General features: G+C 42.4%; 1 protein-coding gene across 2 annotated transcripts in view; it reads right to left on the reverse strand.

The window, feature by feature from the left end:
* Positions 1–299: 299 nt before the first annotated feature.
* SLC7A2 (solute carrier family 7 member 2) overlaps positions 300–13,633 on the reverse strand; it is a 56,395-nt gene continuing 43,061 nt past the window's right edge. For both annotated transcript variants that reach the window (XM_003797647.3, XM_023517775.1), the window contains exons 6-12: positions 12,235–12,457; positions 9,903–10,039; positions 7,113–7,215; positions 5,238–5,443; positions 3,919–4,085; positions 2,763–2,871; positions 300–1,512 (exon numbers count right to left, since the gene is read on the reverse strand). In XM_003797647.3, the coding sequence (XP_003797695.1) occupies positions 1,310–1,512; positions 2,763–2,871; positions 3,919–4,085; positions 5,238–5,443; positions 7,113–7,215; positions 9,903–10,039; positions 12,235–12,457 (1,148 nt within the window). In that variant the 3' untranslated portion in view covers positions 300–1,309. The remainder of the gene's footprint in view (positions 1,513–2,762; positions 2,872–3,918; positions 4,086–5,237; positions 5,444–7,112; positions 7,216–9,902; positions 10,040–12,234; positions 12,458–13,633) is intronic.

Genomic DNA, 13,633 nt, shown 5'->3' on the forward strand with positions numbered 1-13,633 from the left:
GGACCAGGGCAGGCTCGGCGCCTATAGCTCAACCGGCTAAGGCGCCAGCCACATACACCTAAGGTGGCGGGTTCAAATCCCCAGCCCGGACCCGCCAAACAACAATGACGGCTGCAACCAAAAAATAGCCGGGCGTTGTGGCGGGCGCCTGTGGTCCCAGCTACTTGGGAGGTGGAGGCAGGAGACTCGCTTGAGCCCAGGAGTTGGAGGTTGCTGTGAGCTGTAATGCCACGGCACTCTACCCAGGGGGACAGCTTGAGGCTCTGTCTCAAAAAAAAAAAAAAAAAAAAGAAAAGGACCAGGGCAAATTAGATCTGGGTCCCTTAAATTGGGCCAAATGTCCCGTATTATCTGAATATCACTTTAATATACATCAGAATGAGGGAATTTTCTGTATCTCCCTTAACCTTTTCCTCTTTTGTGTAAAGATACTACTCAGTCTCAAACAAAAAAGGATAAAATAAAAATAGAAACGAAGGAGTGAACTCTGCCTGATAAGGTTAAAAAAAAAACTAACCTGTGATTTAGTTATTAAGTACGGGAACAAGTATGAGTCATTCTACCAACTGTGTGATCTGGGAGAGCCTATCGGCTGATTTTAAATGACTTTTTAAAAAAAGGCCACTTGGTGTCTACTTATCCAAGTCTATGTCCTATTCTGAGACCTTCAAACACACCCGCATCGTGGCTTATCGTGCGAGCTTTCTGGTCATGGAGCTCACCTTTCCTTTTCAGTCTTAAGGGTCCCACGGAGATCGTAGTCCCTGGGTGGGCTGAGGGGGCACGTCCTTCACAGTCGGAGAAGTGAAGTCCTATTTATCTGACGAGTAAGAGGCCACGCCGCCGCCCTAGGTAACTGCATTTGTAGCCTGTTCTAACTTGACACTGATGAAGCCTGATATGGAAAAGCCATCATTATTCCCCCACTACAGACAAGGCAACAAACAAAACTTCTCTAGTCAGTGTTTTCCCTCTATTTCAGTCTGTGCAGTATGTGCCACCGATTAATGACAACACTGAAAAAAATGTAACATAGTCATAGTAAAATGCCAACTAACTTTTAACATTTATGTTCCCAAACACACACACACACACACACACCCACTCACACTGCCACAGTTGGGGGATGCGCGTCACTGAGGAAAGAGCTCGGGTTTTCTGGCACGTGACTCCCCATCTGGGGAGTGTAGATGAGGGTGAACTGTGTATTAGCACCCGCGACAACCGGGCATGGTAACGACATCCTTCATGGTTTACTCAGGGTAGGATATGTATGTTAAACCTGCGACCAGCTCTGCTCCGGCAAGTGTTAGCATTCACTTGTCTTTTCGTGGAATATGAAAGGCAGACTGAGATTTCTCTGGGGATGGGGCTGGTCATTTGCTTGAATGGCAGATTTTTCTTCCGAGGCCGCGTTCGTGTTGTCTGAACAGGCTTGTTCATCGTCATCTTCACCTCTTGGATTGCCCTCCAGGCTGTGTCTGATGCCGTAAGCAAAGTAAATCAGGAAACCTTTTGGGGGAGGGGAAAAAAAGATCAATGTCACCAGGGGTGTCAGGACATGATGGTTTTAATGAGGGAATTTTTTTTTTTTTGAGACAGAGTCTTATTTTGTCGCCCTCGGTAGAGTGCCGTGGCATCACAGCTCACAGCAACCTCAAACTCTTAAGCTTAAGTGATTCTCTTGCCTCAGCCTCCCAAGTAGCTGGGACTACAGGTGCCTGATACAACACCAGGTTATTTTTTTTATTTTTATTTTGCAGTTTTTGGCCGGGGCTGGGTTTGAGCTGGCCACCTCCAGCATATGGGGCTGGTGCCTTACTCCTTTGAGCCACAGGCACCACCCCCGGGTTATTTTTTGTTGTTTCTGCAGTTGTCATTGTTGTTTAGCAGGTCCAGGCTGGTTTCAAACCCACCAGCCTCGGTGTATGTGGCTGGCACCATAACCACTGTGCTACGGGCACCGAGCCTAATGTGGGAATTTTCAAACACATGTAGAACTTAATGGCTTTACTCACTTTCTCTGCCTGTGCTATTTCAGAAGAGTAAAATGCAAACACAAATACTCTACACAAGGCCTCCTTGATAAATGTTTTCCTGGCAGAAGGGCCCTCTTCGTTTTTATAATCCAAACTTTATGGAATGTGTCAACGAGACAGTGTTTACATTTTATGTTCTCAAAACTCAATACTATAAAAAAATGATAAATGGGAGAAAGCCTCAAATCACATCCTGAATAAAAGTGGTGGAGTGTCAGAGAAAACGGTCAGACAGTTTGGAAAGCATGCCCTGAGCTGACAAAGGGGACAGGGACATGCCTCACATGTGTCACTGCCATGGGGAGAGGCCAAAGAATGGAGTTAAAAGCAAGTCAACAAGACATCCTGACTGTGTACAGATCGGGAGACAATGTTTTAGTGTCATCTAGGCCTCCTGTGTGTTTTAGCTTTTATTTTAGAAAACTGGCTGAGTTTTGGGTTGATAGGAAATGTCTTTTTCTGGGCTTTATTTTTCTCGCCTATAAATCGGAGAAAACAGAATCTACATGGTTTTACAGGATTCTTAGGAGATTTGAATTCTAAAAGTTATCTGAAAACATGTGTCAAGGCAGCAATCAGATATTCTAGGAATTGGGAAAGGAAGAAACCGGAAAAAGCCTTTATTGCAAGGACGAGGGAGAAATTGGATTTCTCTTATCACAGCATTTAAAATGGGGGGTGGGGAGGGCAAAGTCCAGAAAGCTGAAATATTAAAAGACCTACCAAGTGCCATCCAAATGCTAAATCTGATCCAAGTGTCCACACTCAACTGGACCATCAGGTAGATGTTCACCAGGATGCTGAACGCTGGCAAAAACGGCAGGAAGGGAACCTAGGGTGGAAACAGTCCTTCGGATATATTCACGTTTTGAGAGCATATTCCCCAGACTACGTCAGCCTGGTGGTAATTAACCTGACATTCACACTCTCACATTTTGTCAGTAACTGTATGGTCCTACAAAAAGGACAACCTGAATAAAAACCCTGCTTCTAGAGATTTCGAAAAGGAGAATTGCATTTAATTTACTGAAGCTTAAGGCAATAGGAGATTTATTAAAGCTGCTAATACCTGCATCATTATCGAGATAGTATTGGTATTAGAGTTTCGTTTCCTTTGGGGGTTTACGGTTTAGTTCAGACAGCAACGCGGCATGCTTCTGTAAGCCTGGATACACAAGTATCCCAGGAAGCCCCCTTCTAGCCAAAACCTGCTCTTGGTTCACAAGGGACAGGATAATTTTAACTTGCAGAGGAAAGACTTTTGGTGAGACTAAGTCCTTGTAAGAGGATACTGGATTTCTAAAAATAAAACGTGTATATTTTACTGTTTTGCTCTTATAACAGATTATTTAACAAGAGATTTGTCTATTATTATATGTAATAGTATGTAATAGGAGCACACTCAAGTTTTTTGTTTTTGTTTTTGAGATAGAGCTTCAAGCTGTCCCCCTGGGTAGAGTGCCATGGCATCACAGCTCACAGCAACCTCCAACTCCTGGGCTCAAGCGATTCTCCTGTCTCTGCCTCCCAAGTAGCTGGGACCAGAGGAGCCCGCCACAACAGCTGGCTATTTTTTGGTTGAAGCCGTCATTGTTTGGCAGGCTGGGCTGGATTTGAATCTGCCAGCTCAGGGGTATGTGGCTGGCACCTTCGCTGCTTGAGCCACAGGTGCCGAGCCCACACCCAAGTTTTTGAAAATGCAGTAAGATGCCCGATGTAGGGAGAAGACCTGATGAAAAGGAACTTGCCGAAGAGTCCTGACACCCTCACTCACTGGTTAACGTGTCAGATGATTTTTTCTTTTGGAAATAACCCACACAACTAAAATACAAGGAAAGTGAACAGCATCCTCCAGCTCCCTCATCCTCACTGCACACACCATAAAGGCCACTTTCTGCTGATTCTGGGGCTGCCTCCAGATGGTGAGCACGATGACGACACAGAGGACCAGGAGCAGCACGAGAAGAGCGAGGCTCCAGGCTTCCAGCCGGGCGATGGCGCCAACTCCATAAGTGGTCAGGATGCTCAGGCCCAGGATGACAGAGGCTGTGAAGGCGGCGAGCGAATAAAACAACATCAGCAGGTGCACAAGTCCAGTGGACGGCTCAGCTCACACACTCGCACTTGGGGAAAACAGTGAGTTCTTTATGTATCTACTTTGCCAAATGCAAAGACTCTTCACCATGACCTTCTTTTTTTTTTTTTTTTTTTAGTTTTTGGCTGGGGCTGGGTTTGAACCTGCCACCTGTGGCATATGGGGCCAGTGCCCTACTGGTTTGAGCCACAGGCACTGCCCACTATGACCTTTCTCCTTATTTGCTACAGAAGAAATTCCCCCATGAACTGGCTGATTCAGCAATGTAGGAAACTGCCTGTTTACTTCTCACTCTCTCCTTGTGACACTGTCCTGCTCTGCTGCCTGTGCTGCCTGTGCACCACCTGTCCTCAGACGTATCACACGATGGAGAGGATGCTTCTTCCCTTTTCTGCACACGGGAAGCAGCACATCTGTCTATTTTTGGTTGTTTTAAACATACTGTCACCTAGGTTGCATGCTCCGAAGCTTTTCTCCCCATTTCAGAGAAATGACATCCCCTCCCCCTCAGCCTGTCTCTGGCCATCATGTCCATGAGGGGCCCCTCCTATTTGCTCTGGGAGAAACCTGTACTTCCCTGGCTTGTCACCAACAATCCTGTCCTATAATCCCAGTGAGAGCAAGAACTGGGCTCTCTCAGCATTCCAACTGCCCAGCAAGGTGCCTGGCACACAGATGATGCTTAATAAATGCTGCTGACAACAAGAGTGATGATGAAACTGTGGGTGAGCAGACAAGGACTTCTCCATGGCCTCCCAATCCCGTCGGGTTCCTTTTCACTTACGGGAGGAGTACTGGCCTGAAGCACCCACAGAGAGCACCCTGACCGCTACAGAGACCTGCCAGCTGGCACCCCTGCTGCTCTCGCCTCAGGGAATTTCTTCCTCTCTTCTTCAATTATCAAGATATGATATGGATCAATTTATGCTGCTAATATAAAGATGATCTCATCTGCTGGTGACTCTTCAGGTGGAACTTTCAGGATCGGGCTGGTTGCTACACACTCTAGGGCCACACGAGGCTCCCTGACCCCCTCTCCCACCATGCCAGCTCCGCCAGCTCATGTCTGGGTGGTTACAAGGTGTGCAGGGGGGTGCACTTACCCAGGAGTCCTACCAGAAAGCTCACGAGAGAAGATGACTGCTGTGTCGGCAGAAGGGAGGGGCTGACGAGGGTTTGCAGGACAGACCTCTGCCCTTCCAGCATGGTGACCTGGGAGTCGCTTTTCGAAGCAGTGCTGGGACACTCTTCCAGGCCTTTCTTCTCAGGGGAATATTTGGGCTGCTTGTAAGATAAGCTGGGCTGGTACCTAGCCATAAATAAATATCCATGTTTTTAATCTCAAACAGACACTTGGCCCAAAGGAAAGGAGAACCTAAAACCCTCAACAGGACACCAGACAGAGTCCCACGGGGAGCAGTAAGTAAGTACATCTCAGGGTGCCAGCCCCTGAGAGCGTCAGTCAGGTCCCTGACCTTCTCTGCAAAGTAGCTACAGCTACTCAGTTTGCAAGTTAGTTATATAGCAGATGCAAAAGAAAGTGACACTTTAAAGTGAGGCAATTTCAACCACGGGATGCGGGCACTGAAATGACCTATGTCCATGGAAAACGCAGCTGATGAAAACAGCGCAGTGAGCCTAGTCCCCACTCGGCTGCACAACACCGCAGTCTTCAGTTCTGCACCCAAGGCCTCCGCAGTACTCGGCTCTCTGGCCTCATCCCCTTCAATGCCCCCTCTTGACTCCCCTAGTCTAACACGGACAGATTCACTCGGCCACTCTGCCACCTCCCCACCCCATGCTTGACATTTTCTATTTTCTTTTCTTCCTCTGTAGCTCATGTCAAGAAAACAGCCAACTTCCCCTCCTGTTCTCCTTCCTCCCCTGGCTCCCCTGAGTGGCCCTTTTCCCCTCTGAACAGCCTTTGCTTACTTTTGAAAGTAACATTTTTTCTTCACATAAAAAAATGATGTGTGATTTCCTCATGCAAGTCTATAAATCATTTAAATAACTTTAGATGCTCTATGTACTGTAGATTTGTATTCTGAAACTCATCTATTTTTCTCCATATAGGTAGTTTGTTTGCTGTACAAGACTCCAGGAATACACGGATCCTCCATTAATCCAACCACCTTCCTATTGATACTCAGGTTAGTTTCCTTTTTTTCACTATTGTAAATTACCTTTTTTTTTTTTTTTTTGAGGCAGAGTCTCACTATGTTGCCCTTGGTAGAGTACTGTGGTGTCACAGCTCGCAGCAACATCAAACTCTTGGGCTTACGCGAATCTCTTGCCTCAGCCTCCCAAGTAGCTGGGACTACAGGCACCTGCCACAATGTCCGGCTATTTTTTGTCAGTTGTCATTGTTGTTTAGCAGGCTTGGGCCAGGTTGGAACCCACCAGCCTTGGCACCGTAACCACTGTGAGGGTGCTGAGCCGGAAATTACCTTTTCTATAAATATCCTTCACATACATCTATGTGTGCCTCTGATTAAATCTTCAGCATAAAATCTTGCAAGTGAATTACTGGGACAAAAAGGGAATTTTTTTCTTTTTTTTTGAGACCGAGCCTCAAGCTCGGGTAGAGTGCCATGGCATCACAGCTCACAGCAACCTCCAACTCCTGGGCTCAAGCGAGTCTCCTGCCTCAGCCTCCCAAGGAGCTGAGACCACAGGCGCCTGCCACAACGCCTGGCTATTTTTTTGGTCGCAGCCGTCATTGTTGTTTTGGCGGGAATTTTTAAGTGTCTTTATGCAATATGAGAAATTGCCACCTGTCACAGGACTAGGCCAACTTGTCACTGATGATCAAACTGTTATTTGATTCCTTGCTAAGAAGCAAGCGTGCTTCTTCCACTTCCTGTGGACGTTTTTATGGATCTGACCTCTCACCCCAGTGAGACTGTCAGCTCCTTGAGAGCAAGAGGGGTGAGCACTCATTTCCTTCCTTCCTCCTGCAGAACCACCTGGCAACTCACCTGAGGATGAGAACACAGGCTGCCACCAGGGAGTAGGCCATCAGAGTGCCAATGGACATCATGTCCACTAGCGCCTTCAGGTCAAACAGAAATGCCATCACAGCTATTGGGAAAAGGAAAGAAGGGTCAAGTGAATGGCCCAGGATGAAACTGCACATAGTTATAGCTTTCAAGTCGACAACGGACAGACACCTGGTTTTAGTACCAAGGCTAAGTTAAGCCAAGTATAGAACAACATCTGACTCACAGCAAGATGTTTTTTGGGTCATGCAAACTGCTAGTGAGACTTTAAAAAAACTTCAGTTTTCTAGTACAAAGCACATTCTACTTGATTATTTAAAAAATATTTGGCCTGTCAACGAGTGAAAATATTATGTAACAGAATATTCTTTTTTGTTTCAGAAAAAAAACACTGCCAGGAAACATGGGCTAGCTAAGAACATTCCAACAGAAAGAGCTTCTGTGGGGGATGTTATATAATCATTTAAATTTCCGTATGTATTATGAATTGTATCATATACAGCTCAGAACTATCTTAATTTTGAAAAAGGATAATAAAATAATTTTTGTTTATACACCCATTCCGGGTAGACCGTGACCACATCTGAGAGATGGACTTGTGGTCCTGCACCCCAAATCAAAATCATGTTAAGAAGCAAATTAGACTTTAAATAGTTGAACAGTTTAATTGTATCTAGCTATTGTTCTCTCCCTTGAAACATCAAATTAGCCATAATATTACCCTGACTTTACCACATCGTGTTCCCCATCGAAATTTAACCCTAGCCCTAAGTAGACACCACGTTCCATTCCTGTGGTACTGGTCCAGATCTCCATACAAGCTTTGGGTCCCTATGATCTCATTTTATCTTAGGCCATGATGCTATGAGACAGGGAGTTATTAGTTTCAGCCACAGAAAATAGCTGGTACTTGACTCTTTTGGACCAAATTCCCCAGCAATTTCACATAGTCTAACCTAAGTGGATTATTCCCGTCTTATAGACAGGGTAAAACTATTAGCTAGGGCCAGAGATCTACCTCAACCAACATCCGCAGAGGCCTTCTATAACTTTTACAGTATCACCTTGTTTCTTTCAATACACTGTATGCTTTACTTTGAAAACGCTTCACCGCTAGTATACTTATGCGTTAGACTATTAAAATTTCAGTAAGTTTTGTAAGAACCTCGGAGAGTTAAATAAGTTAGCCAAGAGACGAGAAAATAATGAATTACTCATGGACATTCTCTGACTGAAGTTAAACATAAGCAAAGTTGAAGTAGAAGAGTTCAAAACTACCAAAAAAAAAAATGTTTTTATAGGGAGGCACCTGTGGCTCAAAGGAGCAGCGTGCCAGCCCTATATGCCAGAGGTGGTGGGTTCAAACCCAGCCCCCACCAAAAAAAAAAAAATTTACAGCATTTAAAAAAAAGTGGTCTATTATAATTATTAATTTTAATATCTTATTATACTGCCAAGTTAAATTCTTCCTGAACAAAGGAGAAGGATAAATTTTCCAAAATTCTGAATACAGAGTATTATGAGGCAAGTTTTCACTAGAAAAAAATATATTTTTATAGATTAAACAAGATAAGGCGGTCCTTTGGCAAGAAACATTTACAAACTATAGTAGCTTTAATATCATGATGTACTGTTTAATAATAAAATGGTCTTGAGGGGATCTAGGGAAATCTTCATTTTAAGGGGGCAGAAACTAAGTATGAGAAAATAAGTGATTTGACCTCCCAACCTCTGTCTAATAAAGTGCTGGGTTTATTAGAAAATATTAACAAAGTGAAACTGCGTAGATAAATACTTTCTGACCTGAAAAAAATTCTGTTTTATACATAATGAAACATTAGCTTTCTCTAACCTAACTTCCCAATAATTCATAGCCTCAACAAAATTATCATTTTGGCTTGAATTTCTACGTCAAGGTTATTTCTCATTTTACCTAGGAGGCTTGCTCAATCTTTCTTTGGCTTCTTCTAATAGTATCTGTAAGGCAACACTCTTGCTCTACAGAATCTCTGAAAATTTCTGCATGGAATCAGAATCTGGCCCAGAGGCATTTTATGTGGATATTATGACATGCCAAATGGTTGGCAATCCAGACTTTCTTCTGGACATATCTGAAGTTCCAGAACTGTTGAAAGGAAAAATAGATTCCTAATGGGATTCAGATCTAGCTGCCAGTAACTCTTCAAGCACCATGATGGCCCAAGAAGGAGGGATGCTGGCCAGACTGAGGGCACTGATTAAAAGGGCCAGCTGTAAATTATCTTTAACGTTTCTTATACTTAATTAAGAATAGGTAAACATTAGCTTTTCAAAAACCATATAGTGCTTTAGCAGTATTCAATTTATGCCCCGGACAAAAAAAGAAAACATTGAACCATTACGTTAAAATTAACATTTCAAAAATTAAATAAGCAATTCTTTAATTACAATTTTGTTCCTCAATAACAGAATTTGATGTGCTAGTTCATTGGAAAAGCAATCCATGATATTTAGTGAAGAACTATGATAACGCTTTGCACATCTGTTAGAAGCTCAAAAGGTTAAAATGACAAAACAGTAAAAAAATCCCCAAATGGTCAATTAAGAGTAGAACTTGAGGATGCCGCCACCACCACAATTGCCAGATGTTAATCCCAAGGCACACATAATAATTCATCAGTGATTCTTTTTAACTTACATGCACAGCATGCAGACCCTCTTTATCCGTCAATGCATGCAAATAAAATGTCCCAGTCCAACGCTGAAGGAACCTGTGCTTATAAAGCTTACCAGAAATGACCCCTGCAGTCATCGTGGCAGCGACTGGGGACTGCCTCTTACTCACTCTGGCAAGAAATCTAAACAGTAAGCCATCCCGGGCCATGGCAAACAGAATTCGAGGTAAAGGAAACATAGAGCCCAGAAGACTAGAACAGAAAAATTCATAATCCACATGTGAGTTCTTTTAAGTATTATTCTAGAAAGGTAAACACAAGTGAAGACTGGGACTCACTGAAGTGCAGAACCACCAAATTCAAAATAGGAAACATTTCACAAAAACGTTACCGTACTTCATGTCAATGAAAATAGAGAACTGCCTAGCTTTCTGTTTTTTCCATAATCCTCGATGACACAGATCCCCCTTTTCTTAATAAAAGTCAACTCTCTCTCACCTGCCACTGCACCTGATGATAAAGTAGCGATTATTGGTGTCTTCGTTTTGGAATTGATTTGAGCTAGACATTTGAAAAGCAACCCATCCTCCGCCATAGCATAGATTACACGGGGCATTGGGAAAATGGATCCAAGGAGACTGGATAAAAAGCAAACACATGCAGTATGGCAAAGACATTCATGCACGATTACATCCTAGAACTGAAATAAAGTGATTACATAGAATTCAGCACAACAGTTGTGATGATGAAATCTTATTGTTCTTTAAATGTACTATCAGCAGGCATTTTAAAATATTGGCTAAATAGACCATTGTGATAGTCATGATTCTGTTGCAGAGATATAAAAACATGACTGCAAGTCATCTGTGCGTGTCCACAGTCAGTACTGAATTAAAATTGAGTAATTAAAAATTTACAAAAAAAAATAAAAAACCCAAGCAAACCAATCTCATTAAGATATTTTTAATGGCAATAATTCAGAAAATGAGATTCCTAAATTGATAAATAATTAAATAAGATTAAGTAATTTTACTTCATAGTAGTGATGATCTTTTTTATTCAATAATTACGTGCTTTTTATATTTGCTGTACCAATACCAATATTTTTTCTCATATAGCCTGATCTTTGATCAGATGGGTAACAATTACTGGGATGATATTAATCAAGGAGAGAAAGGCAAAAAAGATTAACTTATAGTAAATTTAAGACACAGAAGTATAAATCGAAAGTGGCAGTGAAGTTTAGTAAGATAGTTTTTGCTTACAATGTTTTTAATTACTTGGGCTTACTGGCTGCTACCATTCCATATATTACTTAGTTGTGAAAAATAATGATTTAAGAGAAAACTACTACAACATTTTCTCTAAAAATCCATTTTCTGCTACTTGGGAGGCTGAGGCAAGAGAATCGCTTAAGCCTAAGAATATGAGAATGCTGTGAGCTATGATGCCCACAGCACTCTACCAATGGCAACATAGTGAGACTCTGTCTCAAAAAAAAAAAAACAAAACCCAACTCATTTCCTTTGTTCTTTCATAAGGCTGAGTTGAGCATGACCACAGATGAATCTCTCTCAAGGCCATGGTGGTGCGGTGTCTTCACAGTTCAGACTTTGGAAATTATTTGAAGGTATTCCCATTAAAGGTCTAACTGCTACTTAATAATATCTTGAAAAAAAAGGAATTTTGAGAGAAAAAAAGGTCAATAAATTGTATCAAAAGATTTCTTTTTTTAATTTCAGACTTCTAGAAAATTATTTTCCCTTTAACAAATGAGTGACCAAGCAGATAGATTAATTTTCCCTTTGCAAGAATATTCTATCCTATGGCACAGCACAGCACTGGAATGAAATGTCTTACTTCTGATCCTATGTTAATTTGAAGCAAGTAGCTCAGGAAACCTGAGAAATGAGCTATAACTTGTATTAAAACAAGCAGCTACCAGAAACCTCAACACTTTGAGATTCAAATACCTTTCACCTCTCATGTAGATTATACATGAATTTCCACTGTCAAGAATAATATCTATTTCTAGACCAAGTTCGCTTTGATTGGGGCTAAGAGGAAAAAGTCTCAGCATCTCACACAGCTTCCACTCCACAAACTCAGAGTCAAGTGCAGAGAGAGCAGAAAATGTGAGCGCTGCACACACAGTCTCAGGATGTCCCTGGCACTGTAACACCTTGAAAATCTGACTCTTAACTGATGTGGAGGAGATAGTTTCTATAAACACTTAAGACTCTTTTATGGCTATTCTATTTTCTCTTTTTTATCAAATTCGGTACATATGGCAATTCTGAGCAAATTGAGCAAATTCAGGGAATACTTAGTGGCATAACATGCTCCTGATGTCAGGATATTTGTAAGGCGTAGCAGAACACTTTTTCTAGACCCTGACTATATCTCATAGGACCCAACCACCTTGCCCCAAAGGCAGCACAAAGTACCTCGTGGACAAGGCGCAGAGGGAGCCTGCAGCAACTACGTATTTGGCAGGACCCCACCCGACATATTCAAATGCCACAGGCAGGGGGCTTTTTTCATCTAGGAGGTAGTAGGGCATCATAAGTGTCAAAGCCGCAGAGACCCCAAAATAGGCCATGAAGCAAACAAGCAAGGAAGTCACGATTCCAATGGGGATAGCTCTCTGGGGGTTCCGGACCTCTTCACCTGCAGAAACACAAACAGAAGATTTGTATGTTTCAGTCAAACATTCACAGGTAAAGAACTTAATCCGCATGACATTCTTCCTCTTCTCCATGGTAATTCATCTCTGCATTTGTTCCTTTTGTTTACTTAGCTTGATCCATCTATTTTATATGAAATTTCCTTTCTTCTTGAAGGCACATTTTTATTATATAAAAATCTAATTTCAAAAAAAAAAATTCAATTTCCAGAGGGAGAAGGGGAGGAAGAGTTATGAGGTCTCCTGATTCCAGGAAACACACACACACCACCCATAACATACCAGCAGTACCAAGTGTTTACAGACAGAACAGCAGTCTTAATCCATTTAGAGAATGATTCAGCCACAGATAGTAACATGCTAATTGCCTATTTAACTTATGTTCGCTTTGAGCCTGGGGCCTCAGGAAGCACATATGACTCACATGTCTTCTGATCTATCTTGATCTATTGAAATACCATGGCCCCAGGGGCAAAAAATTTTTTTCTAGTGTGGTACTCATAGACTCCTATGGCATTCTTTAAGTCCCTAAATATGAAGGCTTTCTGTAAAACTTAATTCATCTATTTATATGACACTCTAGTTCCAATTTTATGGCCACCCTGTATTTTGTCCAACTAAAGAAGAGATCATTTATGAACATTTATTTGTTTATGCACATTTATGAATCATTTCTTATTCTTTGTGACAGCACATCCAGATAGAGGGTGAAGCATAGGCCAGGTGCAGTGGCTCATGCCTGTAATCCCAGCATGCTGGGAGGCTGAGGTGGGTGGATTGCTTGAGCTTACAGGTTGAGCAAGAGCGAGTCCTTGTCTCTAAAAATAGCCAGGCACTGTGGCAGGCACCTGCAGTCCCAGCTACTTGGGAGGCTGAGGCAAGAGAATCATTTGAGCCCAAGAGTTTGAGGTTGCTGTGAGCTATGAGGCCATGGCACTCTACCGAGAGTGACACAGTGAGACTCTGTCTCAAAAAAAGAAAAAAAAAAGAAGGTTAAGGATAATAATTATGACTAACATTTATAAAGTATTCAATAGCTTGCAAAGTATTTTTCATATGTATTCACTTAGGTAATCCTCATCATATCTGCGCAGTTGGTATCGCTCTCCTAAATTTACCAATGTGGAAACCAAGGCCCAGTGAGTTGCACTAAGTTTTTT

This window comes from Otolemur garnettii, unplaced genomic scaffold, assembly GCF_000181295.1.
Source record: "Otolemur garnettii isolate 467f Iridium unplaced genomic scaffold, OtoGar3 scaffold00121, whole genome shotgun sequence".
Lineage (NCBI taxonomy): Eukaryota > Metazoa > Chordata > Mammalia > Primates > Galagidae > Otolemur > Otolemur garnettii.